At 45.5% G+C, this 24,853-nt stretch overlaps 1 protein-coding gene across 1 annotated transcript; it reads right to left on the reverse strand.

The window, feature by feature from the left end:
• Window positions 1-1,143: 1,143 nt before the first annotated feature.
• On the reverse strand, window positions 1,144-23,967 carry LOC106579594 (G-protein coupled receptor family C group 6 member A). The gene is made up of 8 exons (XM_045701755.2): window positions 23,613-23,967; window positions 7,367-7,532; window positions 7,090-7,224; window positions 6,128-6,910; window positions 3,618-3,830; window positions 2,984-3,107; window positions 2,448-2,752; window positions 1,144-2,217 (listed from the first exon to the last, which is right to left on the reverse strand). The coding sequence occupies exons 1-8, from the start codon at window positions 23,807-23,809 to the stop codon at window positions 1,351-1,353; spliced, it is 2,790 nt and encodes a 929-aa protein (XP_045557711.2). The 5' UTR covers window positions 23,810-23,967; the 3' UTR covers window positions 1,144-1,350.
• Window positions 23,968-24,853: the final 886 nt, after the last annotated feature.

A 24,853-nucleotide genomic window follows, 5' to 3' on the forward strand; every position in this document is an offset into this window, starting at 1 on the left:
CACAGCCTGGAGGTGTGTTGGGTCATTGTCCTGTTGAAAAACAATTGATAGTCCCACTAAGCCCATCCCAATTTGGGATGGCGTATCGCTGCAGAATGCTGTGGTAGCTATGCTGGTTAAGTGTGCCTTGAATTCTAATTAAATCACAGAAAATGTCACCAGCAAAGCACCCCCACACCATAACACCTCCTCCTCCATGCTTTAAGGTGGGAAAAACACATGCAGAGATCATCCGTTCACCCACACCACGTCTAACAAAGACACAGCGGTTGAAACCAAAAATCTCAGATTTGTACTCCAGACCAAAGGACAATTTTCCACCGTTCTAATGTCTGTTGCGTGTGTTTCATTGCCCAAGCAAGTCTCTTGTTCTTATTGGTGTCCTTTAGTAGTGGTTTCTTTGCACCAATTCGACCATGAAGGCATGACTCACACAGCCTCCTCTGAACAGTTGATGTTGAGATGTGTCTGTTACCTGAACTGTGTGAAGCATTTATTTGGGCTGCAATTTCTGAGGCTGGTAACTCTAATGAACTTATCGTGTGCAGCAGAGGTAACTCTGGGTATTCCATTCCTGTGGCAGTCCTCATGAGAGTCAGTTTCATCATATCGCTTGATGGTTTTTGCGACTGTACTTGAAGAAACTTTCAAAGCTCTTTAAATGTTCCATATGGACTGACTTTCATGTCTTAATGTAATGATGGACTGTCATTTCACTTTGCTTATTTAAGCTGTTCTTGCCATAATATTGACTTGGTCTTTTACCAAATAGGGTATCTTCCGTATACCCCCCTTGCCTTGTCACAACACAACTGATTGTCTCAAACGAATTAATAAGGAAAGAAATTCCACAAATTAACTTTTAAGAAGGCACACCTGTTAATTGAAATGCATTCCGGGTGACTACCTCATGAAGCTGGTTGAGAGAATGCCAAGAGTGTGCAAAGCTGTCATCAAGGAGAAGGGTGGCTATTTGAAGAATCTCAAATATAAAATATATTATGAACTGTTTAAGACTTTTTGGGTTACTACATGATTCCATGTGTTATTTCACAATTTTGATGTGTTTATGGTAGTGTAAATTATGTCCCCCCCATTTCTTAAACCAAAGTTGTGCCCCTGGATAAAAATGACACTGTATGACAGGATTTATGCCTGTTTATCATGTCCATATCAGTGTCAAATAAAGTGTTACCAAAATTGACTTGAATGTAAAAACAACCCACTTGGGCAAAAAACATACCAGTAGACTAAGCAAAATGGGAACAGTCAAACCAAAGAGAGGATCATAGAGACACACCGTGTGATGTACCGTAAGATGTAAAGGTTCCAGACACTGGTCCACTCCACTCATAGGCTCATGCTTCTCCTCAGACGGTGTGGTCGAGTCATCTGACCTGCGAAAAACACTCCATGGTCTACGACGGTGCAATGGGTTGCAGTGTCAATGCTCTGAATGTTCTGGTCAACGGACCAGCAATTCTGAGGTGCTGTGGGTTCTACTGGTGTGGTAGACATGAAGAAGGAAGGTGAACTGATGGAGTAAGGGTGACTGATGCACTTGTCTTCTGTCTGAGAGACTGAAGTCTCAGAGACAGAGCTAGAGTCAGTAATACCCTTTCTGGAATACTCATACACGTTCTTCATGAAGGCACTCTTGGTGTTGTGCTCCTTTTTGAAGAGGATGACGTAGCACTTGGGGAAGAAATGACAGCTGAGGATGCCATAGTTGGAGATGAGGATGACCACCATCTCCACTGCTGGCAGGTACTTCCCAGAGGTGGTCACGTAGATGGGCACGAATATCACCCAGGACATGAGGTAGAGGAGCATGCTGAAGGTGATGAACCTGGCCTCGTTGTACTTCTGTGGCAGCTTGCGGCCTTTAAACGCGCAGGCAAAACATACGAGCGCCAGGACAGCGATGTAGCCCAGCATCACACCAAACGCCACTTGGGAGCCTTCGTCACACTCGGCCAACACAGTGGTGGTGAAGATGGTGGCCTTCTCCCGGGGGCTCTGCAGGACCAGCCACAGGGTGCAGGTGAGGACCTGTAGGATCACGCAGAGACAGATGATGGCATAGGGTTGGTAGAGGCGGCGGAGAACGTCCTTCAGGTCAGGGTTGAGCTGGAAGGCCAGCAGGATCTTCAGGGACTTGACCAAGATGCAGGAAACACACAGGGTAAAGCTGAGGCCAAACAGCACCTGGCGCACCTTGATGATGAGATGAGAAGATATATGACATTGAGACAGAAATGTACTATCTCTTTGTATTTAAATTAGCTTTGCGTCTTCAAACTGAATTCCTTACCAGAAAGGTGCAAAAGGTTCAGAACAATACACACAATAAACAATGAATTCACAAAATAACACTGGTACATTCAGACAATGTCACAGACAGTGCATTACAGCAGTGTTTCCCAAACTGTGTGTACCGTACATACCTTACACTGTAGGCTGCTGGGATGACCTACAAAGAACACAGCACTAGCAAAACTTCCCACTAGGGAGAGCAAGATGATCTGGGAGAAAGGCCCCCCGGCAGCCTTCACAACGGGGGTCTGGTGGTGGTGTAGGAAGAGAGCCCCCACCAAGAGAACCAGGACGATGCCCAGGGCCGCCAGCACCAGTAGCACCACCGCGAAGCCATCCTGCCAGGAGAAGAACTCCAGGGTCTTATGGGTACACCCAGAGCTCCCTTCCAGGGACCACTCTGTCTTTGTATCACAAGAGAGACACTGGTCCATGTCTGGAGAGAAGGGTTGTAAGGTAGGATAGTACATGAACAACTGTCTAGCATTTACAAATATGCGTGTTGTTGCCTAGTACTAACTGTTTTAGATAAGAACAGTGTTGGGAAATCTTAGGGAACATATTGAAGAAATGGAGGAAGATTGTGTGAACAACAGGGCAACACCAGTTTACTGAGGAGAGATAGAGTACGCTGGTGTGTATAGAGAGACAGTACAGAAGAACTAACCAGTGTAGTTGGAGTAGTGGTTCTCAGTGCAGTTGATGCATTCATAGCAGCAGGTGTGCTGACCCTCAGCAGTCTTCTTGAACTTCCCAGGCTCACAGCTAGGCGAGCACACAGACACCACATCCTGCACCGGGACACAATGCACTAATTTATATGGCTGACCCAAGAAAACTGTGACTGAAATCTATTAATAGTAGTATTCAAACAAGCCTTTACATGTAAGGCCAGTTTCCCGGGCACAGTTTAAACTACCTTTCGATTTAAAACCGTGTTCAATAGACCAGGTGTATTCAAACTAAGATCTAACAGGAATGTGTGATAACAGACAGGTGCTCCCAGTATGTGCCAAGGTATGTGGTTTTCACATTCAAACAATGCCCATTGTATCACTGATTAGGAGTTATTGAATTTCCATGTTTAGTTTTCTTTAGTCACTTTGAGGAAGAAGAAGTAGATTTTTCGACATTCCGACCTGTTTGTGTTTTTGTCTCTGTATGTCAAGTGAGAATAACAGGTTAATATGGATGTGTACTTGAACCTTAGTGTGGCAGCCTAGCAAACAGACTAAAAGAGATTGAGACCTAACCTTAATCCTTACCCTAATCCTAACCCTAACCTTTACCCTTACCCTTACCCTCAGGTCAGTGAGATTTTTGGTGTTTCCATTGGTGTAGCTGAAGCTGTTGTTGATTGGATGGTACTCAGCTACAACGTCATGGATGTTGATGACCCCTCTCACAGACCTCCACAGGGTTACATCATAGCCCAGGTTGATGTCTCCTTTCTTATCAAAACAGTAGCTTTTCCCCTCCAGCTCAAAGCAACTGTCCTTCAGGGATCCAAGCACCTGGAATGAATGCAAATGCATTTTCATATGTAAGTTCACATACCATAGACCCAAGCCATATCAAAAGTACACTGTGTTTACAAAACATTATGAACACCTGCTCTTTCCATGACATAGACTGACCAGGTGAATCCAGACGAAAGCTGTGATCCCTTATTCATGTCACATGTTAAATCCACTTCAATCAGTATTGATCAAGGGGAGGAGACAGGTTAAAGAAGGATTTCTAAGCCTTGAGACAATTGAGACATGGATTGTGTATGTGTACCATTAAGTGCCTTTGAACGGGATATGATAGTACAGTTGAAGTGGGAAGTTTCCATACACTTAGGTTGGAGTCATTGAAACTCGTTTTTCAACCACTCGACAAATTTCTTGTTAACAAACTATAGTTTTGGCTAGTCGGTTAGGACATCTACTTTGTGTATGACACAAGTAATTTTTCACAGACAGAAGTTGTTTACAGAAAGATTATTTCACTTATAATTCACTGTATCACAATTCCAGTGGGTCAGAAGTTTACATACACTAAGTTGACTGTGCCTTTAAACAGCTTGGAAAATTCCAGAAAGTGATGTCATGGCTTTAGAAGCTTCTGATAGGCTAATGGACATCATTTGAGTCAATTGAAGGTGTACCTGTGGATGTATTTCAAGGCCTACCTTCAAACTCAGTGCCTTTTTGCTTGACTTCATGAGAAAATCAAAAGAAATCAGCCAAGAACTCAGAAAAGGTAGACCTCCACAAGTCTGGTTCATCCTTGGGAGCAATTTCCAAACGCCTGAAGGTACCACGTTCATCTGTACAAACAGTACGCAAGTATAAACACCATGGGGCCACACAGCCGTCATACCGCTCATGAAGGAGACACGTTCTGTCTCCTAGAGATGAACGTACTTTGGTGCGAAAAGTGAAAATCAATCCCAGAACAACAGCAAAGGACCTTGTGAAGATGCTGGAGGAAATAGGTACAAAAGTATCTATATCCACAGTAAAATGAGTCCTATATCAACATAACCTGAAAGGCCGCTCAGTAGGGAAGAAGCCACAGCTCCAAAACCGCCATGAAAAAGCCAGACAACGGTTTACAACTGCACATGGGGACAAAGATCGTACTTTTGGAGAAATGTCCTCTGTTCTGATGAAACAAAAATAGAACTGTTCGGCCATAATGACCATTGTTATATTTGGAGGAAAAAGGGGGAGGCTTGCAAGCTGAAGATCACCATCCCAACCATGAAGCACAGGGGTGGCAGCATCATGTTGTGGGGATGCTTTGCTGCAGGAGGGACTGGTGCACTTCACAAAGTAGATGGCTTCATGAGGAAGGAAAGTTACGTGGATATATTGAAGCGACATCTCAAGACATCAGTCAGGAAGTTAAAGCTTGGTCGGAAATGGATCTTCCAAATGGACAATGACCCCAAGCATACTTCTAAAGTTGTGGCAAAATGGCTTAAGGACAACAAAGTCAAGGTATTGGAGTGGCCATCACAAAGCCCTGACCTCAATCCCATAGAAGATGTGTGGAGGAGGAGGCCTACAAACTTGGAGGCCTACAAACTTGGAGGCCTACAAACTTGACTCAGTTACACCAGCTCTGTCAGGAGGAATGGGCCAAAATTCACCCAGCTTATTGTGGGAAGCTTGTGGAAGGCTACCCAAAACATATGACCCAAGTTAAACAATTTAAAGGCATTGTTACCAAATACTAATTGAGTGTATGTAAACTTCTGACCCACTGAGAATGTGATGAAAAAAATAAAAGCTAAAATAAATCGTTCTCTCTACTATTATTCTCACATTTCACATTCTTAAAATAAAGTGGTGATCCTAACTGACCTAAAACAGGGATTTTTTACTCAGATTAAATGTCTGCATTTGTGAAAAATGTTGTTTAAATGTATTTGGCTAAGGCGTATGTAAACTTCCGACTTCAACTGTATGTGCCAGGTGTCAAGAACTGCATCCCTGCTGGGTTTTTCACGCTCAACAGTTTCCTGTGTGTATCAAGAATGGTCCACTACAAAAAGGACATCCAGCCAACTTGACACAACTGTGGGATGCATTGGAGTCAACATTGGCCAGCTTCCCTGTAGACCACTTTCGATACCTTGTAGAATCCATGCCCCGACAAATTGAGGCTGTTCTGAGGGCAAATTCGGGGGTGCAACTCAATATCAGGAAGGTGTTACTCATGTTTGGTATATTCAGTGTATATGAGATATATTACATGAGATACAGTATATAAGTGCAGTCTGATGTGCTGTAGACATGAGGAATTGTGCAGTAGCTACCTGCCAGGGTTGGACCGTGCCTGGTGTCTTGCAGTCCTTTTTGCTGCAGATATCAGCCACTGCATGGGCGATGGCACTGACCGCCATCTCCACACTGAAGACTACGTCCGCATGGCTGTTGTTTAGCAGGATCTCTGCTGGGACTGTGAAGGAGGACCCAAACCCGGGGTCTCCCGACTCGTTTGCCAGTGAGTAGAACTCCTTTAGGAAGGAGTTGTTTCCTATGACATCATTGATGTTAATCAGATTCATCAGGTAGTGATGGAAAGGAGCCAGGTTCCCTCTTTTGAAGGAGAAGCCCACCACATGGCCGATATCTAGGAGATCCATCTCTCCCAGGACCTCTTTGGACGAGGACCAGCTATCACTGGCCACCCACACCCTCTCCCCCAGAAGCGACCCCCAACCCCTCAACTCCTGGTACAGGTACATCATGTGAATAGGCCTGGCGAACGATACCACCACCTTGACATTGGGGTTCCTGAGGAGGGTGGCGGCGGCTTGTCTGAATGCTGATTTGCCGTCAGGACTGGTTAGCGAATTAGGGAGGATCTCTTTGAAGGCCACACAAATCCCTGAGGCGGTTGCCTGGGAGACGAAGCTGTCCAGGGCAGAGAGGCCGTAGTCTCCATCCGTTGTGACCACGCCCACCCAGGTCCATTTGCTGTCGCTAAGCAACTGGACCATGGCCCGTGTCTGGTACAGGTCGCTAGACACGGTCCTCAGGAATGCAGGGAAACGTTTCTTGTCACTCAGGATGATGGCAGTGGAGGCGTAACTGATCTGTGATGATTCGAAGGGAGAATTAATTTCTGGGTGTCCAATGTTGAAATGATTTTGTCCTTCATCTGTATCATCATTGCTGTCTATTTCATTTATTCAACACAACTTAGTTATTTATTATTTTATCAACCCTTTTGTTACATCAATCGTCACTCTGTGGGTAGGATTGGACTGCTTGCCTGAGGAATGAGCTCCAGGTTGAGTTGCCGGGCAACAGCGATGGAAATCTCAGAGGAAGAGGCCCCAATGACGGCCATGATGGGCGGGGGACAGGTGGAGGTGCTGGCCCCTCCCCCACAGTCCTTGGTTGGCTCCTGTGTGAAGTAAAGAATGTACACCCTTTATTTTGGGTGCTGATTAATGGAAGATAAATTATACAAACGAAAAAGAGGCCACATACACATCAAACCTTGCTGTGGATTGATCTAACCAATGTTTTGGCTAAAGAGCCTTTACCTGTGTGAAGTCAGCTGAGGCCCTCAGAGCGGTGGTGACATCAGAGCAGGAGTCGTGGATACGGTACCCCAGAGAGATCCCTAGTGTAGTCAGGACAGGGGATCTGTTGGCCGACTCTACAGCGTGGATCATAGCCAATGCCTGGGTGAACCCGTCCGTGTTGAACCTGAGTGTGTGTGTGTGTGTGTGTGTGTGTGTGTGTGTGTGTGTGTGTGTGTGTGTGTGTGTGTGTGTGTGTGTGTGTGTGTGTGTGTGAAAGGTACATAAAGCATAGTTGGATCATCACACTGTCTGTGGTTAACCTGTCAGTGCAAATCAACTCTCTCTCACGAACACTTAGTCATACATGCGGACAGAATCACACACACACACACACACACACACACACACACACACACACACACACACACACACACACACACACACACACACACACACACACACACACACACACACACACACACACAGAGAGAGAGAGAGAGAGAGAGAATTTAGTTTAGTTTATATATAGCTAAACTTGCTTAACTTGAGAGAGGGAGAGATCTGTAAAGGCCTCTATGCAATCTGAAAAAGGGCCTATTTGATACAGACAGGGCCTCCTTACTACCATGATAGGGCCTTTTTGCTGCTTGAAATGACCTCGTTGATACTTTTAATATGATAGGGCCTCCTATCATATTACATACTGATCTTTCTTGAGATCTATGGGCCATATAACTCTATAGGGCCTCTATGTAACTTTTTCACCAAAAGCACTTCCTTGTAACGTGACTTATCTATTCATGTCTATTTGCACATCCCATGTCCCCCTGTGAACCATTAATGCTAGAAAACCGTCATTTAAGTAAATACATGTTATTGACTTGGCAAATGGCCCTTCAAAATGTTCCATTCATCCGTATGGAACAACCACTGACCTGTGTAAAATATGAAGACTTAGTAGAAGAGACATGTGCTTTGGATATGTCAACTCATGAAGTAGCCCTGAAAATTCTTAACTGTATCTCTTTCCAAGCTCAAGATACAGTGTGCTCCAAAAGTATTGGGACAGTAACAAATGGTTTATTGTTTTGACTCTGTATTCAAGCACTTTGAAAAAAATACAATTACTATGAGGTTAAAGTGCAGACTGTCAGCTTTAATTTGAGGTTATTTTCATACATATCAGGTGAACTGTTTAGAAATTACAGCAATTTTTGTATATAGTCCCCCCATTTTAGGAGACCAAAAGTATTGGGACAAATTCACTTACAGTGGATTCGAAAAGTATTCAGACCCGTGACTTTTTCCACATTTTGTTACTTTACAGCCTTATTGTGAAATGTATATATACACTGCTCAAAAAAATAAAGGGATAACTTAAACAACACATCCTAGATCTGAATGAAAGAAATAATCTTATTAAATACTTTTTTCTTTACATAGTTGAATGTGCTGACAACAAAATCACACAAAAATAATCAATGGAAATCCAATTTATCAACCCATGGAGGTCTGGATTTGGAGTCACACTCAAAATTAAAGTGGAAAACCACACTACAGGCTGATCCAACTTTGATGTAATGTCCTTTAAACAAGTCAAAATGAGGCTCAGTAGTGTGTGTGGCCTCCACGTGCCTGTATGACCTCCCTACAATGCCTGGGCATGCTCCTGATGAGGTGGCGGATGGTCTCCTGAGGGATCTCCTCACAGACCTGGACTAAAGCATCCGCCAACTCCTGGACAGTCTGTGGTGCAACGTGGCGTTGGTGGATGGAGCGAGACATGATGTCCCAGATGTGCTCAATTGGATTCAGGTCTGGGGAACGGGCGGGCCAGTCCATAGCATCAATGCCTTCCTCTTGCAGGAACTGCTGACACACTCCAGCCACATGAGGTCTAGCATTGTCTTGCATTAGGAGGAACCCAGGGCCAACCGCACCAGCATATGGTCTCACAAGGGGTCTGAGGATCTCATCTCGGTACCTAATGGCAGTCAGGCTACCTCTGGCGATCACATGGAGGGCTGTGCGGCCCCCCAAAGAAATGCCACCCCACACCATGACTGACCCACCGCCAAACCGGTATTGCTGGAGGATGTTGCAGGCAGCAGAACGTTCTCCACGGCGTCTCCAGACTCTGTCACGTCTGTCACACGTGCTCAGTGTGAACCTGCTTTCATCTGTGAAGAGCACAGGACGCCAGTGGCGAATTTGCCAATCTTGGTGTTCTCTGGCAAATGCCAAACGTCCTGCACGGTGTTGGGCTGTAAGCACAACCCCCACCTGTGGACGTCGGGCCCTCATACCACCCTCATGGAGTCTGTTTCTGACCGTTTGAGCAGACACATGCACATTTGTGGCCTGCTGGAGGTCATCTTGCAGGGCTCTGGCAGTGCTCCTCCTGCTCCTCTTTGCACAAAGGCGGAGGTAGCGGTCCTGCTGCTGGGTTGTTGCCCTCCTACGGCCTCCTCCACGTCTCCTGATGTACTGGCCTGTCTCCTGGTAGCGCCTCCATGCTCTGGACACTACGCTGACAGACACAGCAAACCTTCTTGCCACAGCTCGCATTGATGTGCCATCCTGGATGAGCTGCACTACCTGAGCCACTTGTGTGGGTTTTAGACTCCGTCTCATGCTACCACTAGAGTGAAAGCACCGCCAGCATTCAAAAGTGACCAAAACATCAGCCAGGAAGCATAGGAACTGAGAAGTGGTCTGTGGTCTCCACCTGCAGAACCACTCCTTTATTGGGGGTGTCTTGCTTATTGCCTATAATTTCCACCTGTTGTCTATTCCATTTGCACAACAGCATGTGAAATTTATTGTCAATCAGTGTTGCTTCCTAAGTGGACAGTTTGATTTCACAGAGCGTGATTGACTTTCTTTACCATTGTGTTGTTTAAGTGTTCCCTTTATTTTTTTGAGCAGTATATATAAAAAATGTTATCAATCTACATACAATACCCCATAATGACAAAGCAAAACCAGGTTTTTTAGCATTTTTGCAAATTTAGGAGAAAAACCACCCCTGAAAATATCACATTTACCTAATTATTCAGACCCTTTACTGTAACAGTTGTCCAAATGAGTAGACCAAGGTGCAGCGTGGTAAGTGTTCATCTTGATATTTTATTTAAATCAGAACACTTACACAAAATAATAAACAAAGGTAAACGACCGTCACGTCTTGCAGGCTTACCAAGCAGTACAAAAAATAAGATCCCACAACTCAAGGAGAGAAAAAGGACTGCCTAAGTATGGTTCCCAATCAGAGACAACGATAGACAGCTGCCTCTGATTGGAAACCATACATGGCCAAAACATAGAAATAAAATACATATAATGCCCACCCCATATCACACCCTGACCTAACTAAACAGAGAAAAACGTCTCTCTCAGGTCAGGGCGTGACATTTACTCAGTACTTTGTTGAAGCACCTTTGGCAGTGAGTTCAACCTCGAGTCTTATTGGATATGACGTTACAAGCTTGGCACACCTGTATTTGGGGAGTTTCTTCCATTCTTTTCTGCAGATCCTCTGTCAGGTTGAGGAACATTTTTTATTTAATATTTTCCAAAGGCACTGTCTATGTGTATTAAAGTAGTCAAAAGTTCAGTATTTGTTCCCATATTCCTAGGAAGCAATGATTGCATCAAGCTTGTGACTCTACAAACGTGTTGGATGCATTTGCTGTTTGTTTTGGTTGTGGTTCTGATTATTTTGTGCTCAATAGAAATTATTGCTAAATTTTGTCATTTTTCAAATCAGATCGAATCAAATGGTATTGGTCACATACACATGGATAGCAGATGTTAATTCAAGTGTAGTGAAATGCTTGTGCTCCTAGTTCCGACAGTGCAGCAATATCTAACATGTAATCTAACAGTTCCACAACAACTACCTAATACACATAAATCTAAGTAAAGGAATTGAATACATTTTTTTTACATATAATTATATGGATTAGCAATGACAGAGCGTCATAGGCAAGATGCAATAGATGGTATAAAATACAGTATATACATATGAGATGAGTAATGCAAGATATGTAAACATTATGAAAGTGGCATTGTTAAAGTGGTCAATGATTTCAAGTCTGTATGTAGGAGGCAGCCTCTCTGTGTTAGTGATGGCTGTTTAACAGTCTGATGGCCTTGAGATAGAAGCTGCTTTTCAGTCTCTCGGTCCCAGCTTTGATAAACCTGTACTGACCTCGCCTTCTGGATGGTAGCAGGGGTGAACAGAAAGTGGCTCGGGTGATTGTTCTCCTTGATGATTATTTTGGCCTTCTTGTGACATAGAGTGCTGTAGGTGTCCTAGAGGGCAGGTAGTTTGCCACCGGTGATGTGTTGTGCAGACTGCACCACCCTCTGGATAGCCTTGCGGTTGAGGGCGGTGCAGTTGCCATACCAGGCGGTGATGCAGTCTGAAAGGATGCTCTTAATTCTGCATCTGTATAAGTTTGTGAAGTTTCAGGTGACAAGCCAAATTTCTTCAGCCTCCTGAGGTTGAAGAGGCGCTGTTGCGCCTTCTTTACAACACTGTCTGTGTGGGTGGACCATTTTAGTTTGTCCGGGATTGTAAAACTTTCCACCTTCTCCAATGCTGTCCATTGATGTGGATAGGGAGGTGCTCCCTCTGCTGTTTCCTGAAGTCCACGATCATCTCCTTTTTTTTGTTGTCGTTGAGTGAGAGGTTGTTTTGCTGACACCACACTCAGTGCCCTCACCTCCTCCCTGTAGGCTGTCTCGTCGTTGTTGGTAATCAAGCCCACTACTGTTGTGTCGTCTGCAAACTTGATGATTGAATTGGAGGCATGCATGGCCACGCAGTCATGGGTGAACAGGGAGTACAGGAGGGGGCTGAGCATGCCCCAGTGTTGAGGATCAGCAAAGTGGAGATGTTATTTCCTACCTGGGGGGGGGGGGGGGGGGGTGGAGCGTCAGGAAGTCCAGGACCCAATTGCACAGGGCGGGGTTGAGACCCAGGGCCTCTAGCTTAATGATGAGCTTGGAGGTTACTATGGTGTTGAATACTGATATATAGTCAATTAACAGCATTCTTACATACTGTAATTATTCCTCTTGTCCAGATGGGATAGGGCAGTGTGCAGTGTTATGGCGATTGCATCGTCTGTGGACTTATTGGGGCGGTAAGCAAATTGAAGTGGGTCTAGGGTGACAGGTAAGGTGGAGGTGATATGATCCTTGACTAGCCTCTCAAAGCACTTCATGATGACAGAAGTGAGTGCTACAGGGCGATAGTTATTTAGTTCAGTTACCTTTGCCTTCTTGGGTACAGGAACAATGATGGCCATCTTGAGGCATGTGGGGACAGCAGACTGGGATTGGAAGAGATTGAACATGTCCGTAAACACACTGGTCTGCGCATGCTCTGAGGACGCGGCTAGGGATGCCGTCTGGGCCGGCAACCTTGCGAGGGTTAACACGTTTAAATCTCTGTTTCACGTCGGCCACGGAGAAGGAGAGCCCACAGTCCTTGGTAGTCCTTGGTATTATCCTCAAAGCGGGCAAAGAAGGTGTTTAGTTTGTCTGGAAGCAAGATGTCATGTCCGTGACGTGGCTGGTTTTCTTTTTGTAGTCTGTGATTGTCTGTAGACCCTGCCACATGTCTCGTGTCTGAGCCGTTGAATTGCGACTCCACTTTGTCTCTATAATGACATTTCGCTTGTTTGATTGCCTTGTGGAGGAAATAACTACATTGTTTGTATTCGGCCATAATCCCAGTCAGTTTTCCATGGTTAAATGCGGTGGATCATGCTTTCAGTTTTGCGCGAATGCCACCATCTATCCACGGTTTCTGGTTAGGGTAGGTTTTAATAGTCACGGTTGGTACAATATCTCCTATGCACTTCCTTATAAACTCACTCACCGAATCAGCGTATACATTGATATTATCTGAGGCTACCCAGAACATGTCCCAGTCCACGTGATCAAAACAATCTTGAAGCGTGGATTCCGATTGGTCAGCGTTGAATAGTTCTTAACATGGGTACATCCTGTTTGAGTTTCTGCCAATAGGAAGGGAGGAGAAAAATGGAGTCGGGGTCAGATTTGCCGAAAGGAGGGCGGGGGAGGGACTTGTATGCATCGCGGAAGTTAGAGTAGCAGTGATCCAGAGTTTTGCCAGCACGCGTACTGCAGTCAATATATTGATAGAATTTAGGTAACCTTGTTCTCAAATTTGCTTTGTTAAAACCCACAGCTACAATAAATGCGGCCTCAGGATATATGGTTTCCAGTTTGCATAAAGTCCAGTGAAGTTCCTTGAGGGCCGTCGTGGTATCGGCTTGAGGGAGGATATACACGGCTGTGACAATAACTGAATTCTCTTGGGAGATAATACGGTCGGCATTTGATTGAGAGGAATTCTAGGTCAGGTGAACAAAAGGGCTTGAGTTCCTATATGTTGTTACAACTACACCATGAGATGTAAATCAGGAAACATACACCCCCGTGTCACTTTTATTGTAAATAACAATGTTTCTAAACACTTTTACATTCATTAATGTGGATGCTACCATGCTGACGGATCTACCTTAGTCATTCTTGAATAACGATGATTGAGAAAGTTTCAGACTCACAAATATCATACCCCCAAGACATGCTAACCACTACAAAAACAGGGAAGGTTAAAAAAAAATTGGGGGGGGATATGTGCGTCTGTAACTTTCTCACTCATCCTTATTCACAATTGATTCAGGAGTATCCGTAATGATAGTAGCACCCACATTAATGTAGAAGTGTTAAGAAACATATTATGATTCCAAATTTGAGATTTTTGGTTCCAACCACCATGTCCTTGTGAGAAGCGGAGTAGGTGAATGGATGATCTCTGCATTTGTGGTTCCAACTGTGGAGCATGGAGGAGAAGGTGTGATGGGGAGGGGTGCTTTGCTGGTGACACTGTCTGTGATTTATTTAAAATTCAAGGCACATTTAACCAGCATGGCTACCACAGCATTTTGCAGCGACACGCCATCCCATCTGGTTTGCGCTTAATGGGACTATCATTTGTTTTTCAACAGGGCAATGACCCAACACACCTCCAGGCTGTGTAAGGGCTATTTGACCAAGAAGGAGAGTGATGGAGTGCTGCATCAGATGACCTGGCCTCCACAATCACCCGACCTCAACCCAATTGAGATGGTTTGGGATGAGATGGACTGCAGAGTGAAGGAAAAGCAGCCAACAAGTGCTCAGCATATGTGGGAACTCCTTCAAGACTGTTGGAAAAGCATTCCCGGTGAAGCTGGTTGAGAAAAGCTGTTTTCAAGGCAAAGGTTGGCTACTTTGAAGAATCTAAAATCTAAAATATATTTTGATTTGTTTAACAATTTTTGTGGTACTACATGTTTCCATATGTGTTATTTCATAGTTTTGATGTCTTCACTATTATTCTACAATGTAGAAAATAGCTTTATAAAAAAACAACCCTTGAATGAGTCAGTGTGTCCACATTTTTAACTGGTTCTGTAAGTGAATTTGTCCCAATACTTTAGGTCCCCTAAAATGGGAGGAATATCTTCAAAAAGTGCTGTAATTTCTCAACGGTTCATCCGCTATGGATGCAAATACCCTCAAATTAAAGCTGACAGTGTCATGGTTCCTCCTGGCACCAGAGGGCGGCAGAGACCCCCCTAGAGACTTTTATTGGTCTCAGGTGTGTCTTATTATGTCATGATTGTGTCCTTGTTAAAAGAGGTGTGTATTTTCTGTGGTCCTAGCAGAAGCTTGAATTGTTTACCGTGTGCGGCCGTTTCCTGAGTGAGTTTTCGAGACCTAGTGATTTTTAAGTGTACTGTGATCCTGTGGCTACCGTTTCTCAGTAAAGTATTATGTTTATCCTTAACCACTGATTCCTTGTCTGGTCTCTTCTCTGCACCTGGGTCCAACCTTACCACGTCACAGCAAGCTTCTGCCATAACATGGACCCAGCAGAGATCACCCAGATCTGGAATGCGATAGCCGACCAAGGAGCACTGTTAGGACGGCAGCAAGAACATCTCTCCCAAATCTCCGGGACCCTTCGGGCACTTGCCGTGTCCCTCCACCCACAGCACGCACCCAACCCATGAGGAGCCAATGCGCAGGTCTCATCACCCTGTGCTACAGATGTCGTTGTGGTTGCTCCAGGGAACATGCACCGGGAACCCAAGATCCCAGCCCCTGAGCGGTATGATGGCTACCAGGGAGGATGCAAGGGGTTCCTCAATCAGGGTTCACTGGTGTTCGAACTACAGTCCTCCTCGTTCCACACCGATCAGGCCATGATCGCCTACTTCATCTATTTACTCTTTGGCAAGGCCCTGGCGTGGGCAACGGCGGTGTGGAAACAGCAGCCACCATCTTGCAGATCCATAGTAGCCTTCAATGCCGAGCTGCGACGAGTTTTCGACCACCCTGTCGGCGTCCAAGAATCGGCCAGCCATCTGTTCAACCTCTGCCAAGGGGCCAGACCAATGGCTGACTTTGCCGTTGAGTTCAGCACCCTCACCGCCGAGAGTGGATGGAATACGGAGGCACTGGTTACCATTTTCCACCACGGTCTGTTTAACTCCATTGGGATCTGGGAGAGGACCTCAAGTCCCTGGTGGAGGATCCAATGCAGCTGGGTCGCACACGTCTGAGTCCAAAGGAGCGTGAAAGACGCATGCACAAAGGCTGCTGCCTCTACTGCAGAGGTCTCAGCCATCTCCTTGCTACCTGCCCAGAGCTGATGGGAAACACCAGGGCTTGCCAGGACAGGGGGAGACCCCGACGAGCTGTGCAGTTACCTCCTGGCTACCCAGTCACCGTCTGTTACTACCCGCAACCCTCCACTGGGACTATCATCAGCACCAGATTCAAGACTTTGTGGACTCCAGGGCTGCAGATAATTTCATTGATCAAGACTTCACCAGAGAGTTACAGATCCCCTGTGTGAAGTGTCCCATCCCTCTGCAGATTCAAGCCCTCGATGGACGCCCCATTGGCTCCGGTCATATCGGACCAAGCCCATTCTACTGCAGGTTGGGGTGAACCACTCTGAGACCACCTTATCCTAGGGTACCCCTGGCTAGCACTAGTTTCCTGGTCCATGGGACACCTACTAGACTGGAGTAAGGACTGACAGACTAAATGTCTAAGACCCCCACCAACAGCCTCGCAGTGTCCTCCTGCATCCCTTGAAGACCAAGACTTTAACGCTTTCCCTCCCGAATACTTCTACCTCTGGGAGGCCTTCAGTAAGAGGCAGACCGCCACCCTTCCCCTTCATTGTCCTCACGACTGTGCCATAGAACTCCAACGCGGTGCCACACCTCCCCGGGGTTGTCTGTACTCCCTCTCGACCCCTGAAGCAGCAGTCATCGACAATTACAACCTGGGAGTCGATGGAGGCAGATTTCATTTGCTCCTCTACATCCTCTGCTGGTGAAGGTTTCTTCTTCATGGGTAAGAAGGATGGAGGCATGCGTCCATGCATCAATTACAGAGGACTGAACCAGATTACGATCAAGAATCGTTACCCCCTCCTACCCCTGATGTCCTCTGCATTGGAGTTGGTCCAAGGGGCCCAATTCTTCACCAAACTGGATCTCCGCAACGCTTACAATCTGGTGAGAATCAGGGAGGAAGATGAGTGGAAGACTGCCTTTAACACCCCTAGTGGCAACAATTAGTATTTCTTCATACCCTTTGGATTATCGAACTCACCGGCAGTCTTTCAAGCATTGGTCAATGACACCCAAAGGGATATGTTGAATCGGTTCATATATGTTTACCTCGATGACATCTTGATCTTCTCCAAGACCTTTCCGGAACACATGCTGCATGTCCACCTAGTCCTGAGACGCCTCCTGCAGAGTCAACTATATGTCAAGATAGTGAAGTGTGAGTTCCACATATCCCAGGTTTCCTTCCTGGGTTACATTATCTCTACTGCAGGCATCCAAATAGACCCCATAAAGATTGAGGTGGTTGCCAACTGGCCCCGTCCCACCTCACTCAAGCAGGTTCAGCGGTTTCTCGGGTTTGTCAATTTTTGCAGGCGTTTTATAAGCAACTTTGGTGCAGGGGCAGCGCCTCTCACAGTCCTAACCCACAAGTCCCAGACCCGTTTTTGCTGGACCCCAGAGGCTGACAGAGTATTCATGGAGCTCAAGGGACGTTTCACCTCTGGACCCATCCTCGTCCATCCTGATACGACTCGTCCCTTTGTGGTGTAGGTGGACTTCTCGTACACCGGAGCAGTGGCAGTCCTTTCACAGCAGAATGAGGGGGACAAGAAACTGCACCCATGCGCCTTTTTCTCCAAGCGGTTCTCGCCAGCAAAACACAACTACGATGTAGGCAACCGGGAGCTCTTGGCAGTTAAGTGGGCTCTTGAGGGGTGGAGACAGTGGTTGGAGGGGGCACCTCATGGTCCGTCTAGATCACGAAAGGATAAGAACTTGATCTCCATTCAAGAAGCCAAGAGGTTGAATGCTCACCAGGCTAGGTGGGCTCTGTTTTTTTTAACAGGTTCGATTTCACACTAGTTTATTGCCCTGGATCCAGGAATCAGAAGGCAGATGCCCTGTCACGCCAACACGATGTCTCTAACGAGGAGAGGGAACCCAAGCCCATCATCCCCAGCTCACGCATTGTGGCCCCTGTGATATGGAGTATTGAGACCACGGTCCGACAAGCCCAGACCCAAGAACCTGACCCCGGCGGGGGACCCACTAACAGACTATGTTCCGTGGTCAGCCCGGTCCCGAAAACTAAAATGGGGACACTCCTCTAAATTAACTGGGCATTCAGGGGTTAATCGGACACTGGAGTTCCTGAGGTGGAAATTCTGGTGGCCCAACATGATGGAAGACGTGAGATCATTTGTTGTGGCATGTTCCATCGGCGCCCAAAGCAAGTCTTCACGTCAGCGACCGGCCGGGTTGCTCCAACCTCTACCCATCCCCAGCCGGGCCTGGTCTCATCTGTCTGTAGACTTTATCACAGGGTTACCGCCATCTCAAGGGCTTACCACTATCCTGGTGGCCATCGAACGGTTCTCCAAGGCAGCCCATTTCATCGTCTCACCCAAATTGCCTTCAGCAAAGGAGACCGCTGATCTCATGGTTACCCTTGTCTTTCACCTACAGGGACTTCCCCAGGACATTGTCTCAGATCGTGGGCCCCAGTTCATTGCACAGTATTGGAAGGCCTTCTGCTCCCTGTTGGGAGCATCGGTGAGTCTCTCCTCGGGGTTCCACCCTCAGTCGAATGGGGAAACTGAGTGGGACAACCCGGAGCTGGAGAAGTTCCTCCGCTGCTTCGTCTCCACCTAGGCCAGCAACTGGATTAAGTTCCTCATCTGGGAGGAGTATGTGCATAACACACTGCCGAACTCGTCCACTGGACTGTTGCCGTTTGAGTGTCAGTTCGGGTTCGCCGCCCCCTGTTTCCCGAACAAGAGGCCGAAGCGGGGGTGCCATCAGCCGAGGCATTCATTTGACGATGTTGACGCACCTGGATCAGAGCACGATCCTCCTTGCTCCACTCCTCTGCCCGACACCAACATCTGGCAAACCGGCATCAAAGACCTCTTTGGCTTCTTCTACCGGGTCAACGGGTGTGTCTGTCCACCTGTGATCTTACATTTACATTTACATTTACGTCATTTAGCAGACGCTCTTATCCAGAGCATTCACCTTATGATATCCAGTGGAACAATCACTTTACAATAGTACATCTATATATTTTTTTTTTTGGGGGGGGGGGGGGGGGTTAGAAGGAATACTATATCCTATCCCAGGTATTCCTTAAAGAGGTGGGGTTTCAGGTGTCTACGGAAGGTGGACTCAATGAGGCTCGCTCCTCGCTTCATAGGACCATTCAAGATCCTGAGTCGCATCAACCTGGACACCTATCGTTTCCAGCTCCCCAGGTCCATGAGGGTTTGTCCGTCCTTTCATGTCTCCCATCTCAAACCGGTAAGACCAGTCCATTCTCTCCCCCCACACCTGCTCCTCCGCCCCCTCGACTTGTGGATGACCTCCTGGCCTACACGGTCCGGCATCTGTTGGCGGCTTGTCGGGTCCAAGGGACCCTGCAGTACCTGGTGGACTGGGAGAGCTACGATCACGGGGAGTGGGCTTGAGTGCCTGCCCGGGACATCCTGGATCCGTGTCTTGTTAGAGACTTCAAACAACCACATGGTGGTTGTCATGGCTCTGCGGCTAGATCCGCACCTGGAGGGGAGGGGGGGATTACTGTCATGGTTCCTCCTGGCACCAGAGGGCGGCTAAGACCGCACTAGAGACTTTTATTGGACTCAAGTGTGTCTTATTATTTAATGATTGTGTCCCTGTTAAAAGAGGTGTATTTTCTGTGGTCCTTTACAGAAGCTTGAATTGTTTACTGTGTGCGTTTGTTTCCTGAGTGAGTTTTCGAGACTTAGTGTTTGTTGTTTTTTCAAGTGTACTGTAATCCTGAAGCTACCATTTCTCACTGAAGTATTATGTTTATCCTTAGCCACTGATTCCTCGTCTGGTCTCTTCTCTGCACCTGGGTCCAACCTTACCACGTCACAGACAGTCTGCACTTTAACCCCATAGTCATTGTATCATTTCAATTCCGAAGTGCTGGAGTACAGAGCCAAAACAACAACAAAATTGTCACTGTCCCAATACTTTTGGAGCTTTCTGTATCTTACATAATGTATTAATTACTCGTCCGAATCGCCTTAACACTTTGTGAAAAGTCAAAGTATGCAATGCAGCCCTCTTCTCATTTGCAGTGTATTATCACTCTAAGAAGTACAGTGTGCATGCAAAATGATTTGGCTGTAGACTGATGGACTCCAGAAATACAGTCATTTAAAGGGACAGATTTCCTGTAATAAATCCTCTATGAGGTTAATCCTGACTGCAATAAGAATAAGCATAAGTTATATGCTGAAACCTTTTCACTAAGCAACAAAAGTCGTGGCCAAAAGTTTTGAGAATGACACAAATATCAATTTTCACAAAGCCTGCTGCCTCAGTTTGTATGATGGCAATTTGCATATACTCCAGAGTGTTATGAAGAGTGATCAGATGAATTGCAATTAATTGCAAAGTCCCTCTTTGCCATGCAAATGAACTGAATCCCCAAAAACATTTCCACTGCATTTCAGCCCTTCCACAAAAGGACCAGCTGACATCATGTTAGTGATTCTCTCGTTAACACAGGTGTGAGTGTTGACGAGGACAAGGCTGGAGATCACTCTGTCATGTTGATTGAGTTCGAATAACAGACTGGAAGCTTCAAAAGGAGGGTGGTGCTTGGAATCATTGTTCTTCCTCTGTCAGCCATGGTTACCTGCAAGGAAACAAGTGCCGTCATCATTGCTTTGCACAAAAAGGGCTTCACAGGCAAGGATATTGCTGCCAGCAAGATTGCAACTAAATCAACCATTTATCGGATCATCAAGACTTCAAGGAGAGCGGTTCAATTGTTGTGAAGAAGGCTTCAGGGCACCCAAGAAAGTCCAGCAAGCGCCAGGACCGTCTCCTAAAGTTGATTCAGCTGCGGGATCGGGGCACCACCAGTACAGAGCTTGCTCAGGAATGGCACCAGGCAGGTGTGAGTGCATCTGCACGCACAGTGAGACGAAGACTTTTGGAGGATGGCCTGGTGTCAAGAAGAGCAGCAAAGAAGCCCCTTCTCTCCAGGAAAACCATCAGGGACAGACTGATGATATTCTGCAAAAGGTACAGGGATTGGACTGCTGAGAACTGGGGTAAAGTCATTTTCTCTGATGAATCCCCTTTCCAATTGTTTGGGGCATCCGAAAAAAAGCTTGTCCGGAGAAGACAAGGTGAGAGCTACCGTCAGTCCTGTGTCATGCCAACAGTAAAGCATCCTGAGACCATTCATGTGTGGGGTTGCTTCTCAGCCAAGGGAGTGGGCTCACTCACAATTTTGCCTAAGAACACAGCAATGAATAAAGAATGGTACCAACACATCCTCCGAGAGCAACTTCTCCCAACCATCCAGGAACAGTTTGGTGAAGAACTATGCCTTTTCCAGTATGATGGAGCACCTTGCCATAAGGCAAAAGTGATAACTAAGTGGCTCGGGGAACAAAACATCGATATTTTGGGTGCATGGCCAGGAAACTCCCCAGGCCTTAATCCCATTGAGAACTTGTGGTCAATCATCAAGAGGGAGGTGGACAAACAAAAAAAAAACAATTCTGACAAACACCAAGCATTGATTATGCAAGAATGGGCTGCCATCAGTCAGGATGAGGCCCAGAAGTTAATTGACAGCATGCCAGGGCGGATTGCCAGGGCGGATTGCAGAAGTCTTGAAAAAGAAGGGTCAACACTGCAAATATTGACTCTTTGCATCAACTTCAAGTAATTGTCAATAAAAGCCTTTGACCCTTATGAAATGCTTGTAATTATACTTCACTATTCCATAGTAACATCTGACAAAAATATCTGACACTGAAGTGGCAAACTTTGTGGAAATTAATCCTTGTGTCATTCTCAAAACTTTTGGCCACGACCAGGGGCGGAAATCCCGGGGGGGACGGGGGGGACACGACCGCCCCATCCTGGGAAAAATATGATTTGTCCCCACCAATATATCACTGAAACATAACTATGTAATTTAAATAATATTAATAATACGCAATGAAAGCAATTGTGCTGATTATAGACACTTAATAGCGCGTTTTTAAGTTTCAAAAGATTGCGACCCCCCCGCCCTTTGCCTCACAATGGTTTGATCCACTGCCAGTTCCTTAGCTTGCTACGTAACTGCTGTGAGGTTCATCCAGTCAATCGCGCACACACACTAGCTGAATATGCAGAGCTAGCGCGCAAATATTAACTATTAAGCTAGCTAGTACCTATTCCATTTATGTGGCGTCGTCAAAGATGGAATCAGCATGCAGATGATGTAAGTTAGTGCTTCAAAGTCCCTGTGATAAGGTTAGCGATAAACTGAAGTCCAAACTGAACAGAACTACACTCTCATCTACCATTGTCTTAAATATATTTAATGGTCTCGTTGCAAAAGCTAAATTGTTGCAAGGGAACTTTTATTTATTTATTTTATTTCACCTTTATTTAACCCGGGTAGCAAAGATTATAGCAAACACCACTGAAACTGAATTGGTGCTCGCTAGCTTTGCAAATTCAGCTATTGTTGGAAGCCAGCCAATATGAAACAAACTATTAAAATTACAAAAGGTTGCAGCATATGTTGTGTAAATGGTGAACTCATACAGCTGTCAACTCTTGTCATTTTAATCCGTTTCACATTTGCTAGCTACCTTTTAGATCGAAGCCCATATAGAATGATTGAAGATGATAGAAGCCCATCTCCTACTGTAAATAACCTACACACTGTGTGTGTAGCCAGCCAGGTAGAAAAATGGCAGAAAAAGAAAAGACGGACATCAGAGTATTTTTCAATACACCAAAACGCATAGTAAGAACCCTAGTAGCCTAATATCTCAAAGACTAGTTGATAAAATGTTCATAAGAAAGAAATGAAATTCTAATGTAAATGTTTCACAATGATGTCATTAGGCAGAGCAGGCAACAGATGGCACACAGACAGCAGAGTTGGGGACAGATATGCAGGGACAGACTGGCAGAGACAGGGAGTCTCAGGTAAGTTTGTTGAGTCTTTGTTTGGCAACATTATGAAAGGTTCTCAATTTTTTTGACTTGTAAAATAGGAACATAATTGGAAAATGCCATGGATACCCCCACTCTCAACTTAAACTGGTGACTGAACTAAGATTTGTTAAAGGCAATGGTATTGCTGTTGTGATTAGTTGCGTAGTTTTGGGTACCGGTAGTTAGGAGTACGGCAAACACCTTATTTCTTTGGTTCCTCAATATACATTTACCATATTACAATGTAGGCTATGTGTTACAGCACTACTTTTGGTGTCCCCCTCAGGAATTGCTCTTGAGAAAATTTCATGTAATTGTCCCCTTCAAAGTGGATATCAGATTTTTGCCCCTGGCCACGACTGTACACACTTTTATCTATATGGGAAACGTCCCTTCAAAACGTTCCATTCGTCCGTATTGGAATGACCCCTGACCCCTCACTAACCGAACATTTGAAAAAATTGAATAAATATTCTTCTCTTCTATTTTAGATATAATTGCATAATAATGTGACATTTTACAGAGGGAGAGAGGGATAGAGAGTGAGAGACAGACAGACATACAGATCTTTATACAACACCCTATCTTATCTTGACATTCACCTGACACACTGTGATACATGGGGTGCTGAGATGTTGGGGGAGTCCTCTACTCCCTCATGGATGGGAAACAGCCCTCCAATGATGATATCTCCTGGTGCTGTGGCTCCTGCTGCTTTGAAGTCTCCCACTTTGGCATTGCCTGTCTCCAACAACGACAGGATGACTAACAGGTGGAGAACATCACCCATGGGTTCCATCACCTCTCTGTTGGTACTGTCCAATTCTCAATTTTGGTGTCTCTCGTTGCAGTTTCTCTCACACTCCCTCTAACCCTCCCTGACTGTGTCCGTCTCCTCTCTCTCTCTCTCTCTCTCTCTGTCTCTCACTCTGTTTTCTCCTCTAGCCGACTGACAGAGTGACCTGTCAGCATAATAAATAAAAACACACCTGTTGCTTCCTCCTAATCCCATCTAATGTCTGCATAACCCTGCCCCCTCCCAGCCCAGCCCACTCTCTCTGACAGTCATCCACACTGACTGACTCACTTGATTCCAGCTAAAGGTGACAGACAGTCACACAAATACGTCACAACTGATCTGCAATATAAACATGTTTTTGTTCAAGGTGAAAGACAGAACTGTTTTCATAATAACCACGTTTTTTTCAAACACTTGCATCATTTAACACTTGGATTACACTTAAGTGTTTATTGAGTCACAATGTTTAAGCTTGACATTTCAGAGATAAATGTATTTATTGACTGTCTCCTGTTACCCACTCCTTCATCATCAATGCATTGATTTCACAAGATATCCAACGATTTGTCTTTTCCCTTTTAATTAGTTAATCCACAGTATAATACATTAATCAAATACAAATAGTAGAAAAAGTTATTGTCACGGGCGTCGTATGAATTGGACCAAAACGCAGCGGGAATGTGAATGCTCATTATCATCTTTATTAACCAAAGAAAATTAACACTGAACAAAAAGAACGACGAAAACAGTCTTGTCAGGTGCAACTAACACTAAACAGGAAACAACTACCCACAAAAACCCATGAAAAAACACCCCTACTAAATAGGACCTTCAATTAGAGGCAACGAGGAACAGCTGCCTCCAATTGAAGGTCAACCCAATAAACTAAACATAGAAATAGAATAACTAGACACAGACATAGAAATAGACTAACATAGAACATAAACCAAAAAACCCCGAAACACATAAAACAAACACCCCCTGCCACGTCCTGACCAAACTACAATAACAAATAACCTTTTTACTGGTCAGGACGTGACAGTT

Source organism: Salmo salar, chromosome 02 (assembly GCF_965601325.2).
Source record: "Salmo salar chromosome 02, fSalSal1, whole genome shotgun sequence".
In the NCBI taxonomy this organism is placed as follows: Eukaryota; Metazoa; Chordata; class Actinopteri; order Salmoniformes; family Salmonidae; genus Salmo; species Salmo salar.

Excerpts from the sequence above, each read along its gene's own strand:
- LOC106579594 (XM_045701755.2), bottom strand. The coding sequence starts at position 23,809 with ATGGAACCCATGGGTGATGTTCTCCACCTGTTAGTCATCCTGTCGTTG. Across the intron at positions 7,225-7,366 it reads CCTCAGCTGACTTCACACAG|GAGCCAACCAAGGACTGTGG; the intron begins GTAAAGGCTCTT and ends TACTTCACACAG. Across the intron at positions 3,108-3,617 it reads AAAATCTCACTGACCTGAGG|GATGTGGTGTCTGTGTGCTC; the intron begins GTAAGGGTAAGG and ends GTCCCGGTGCAG.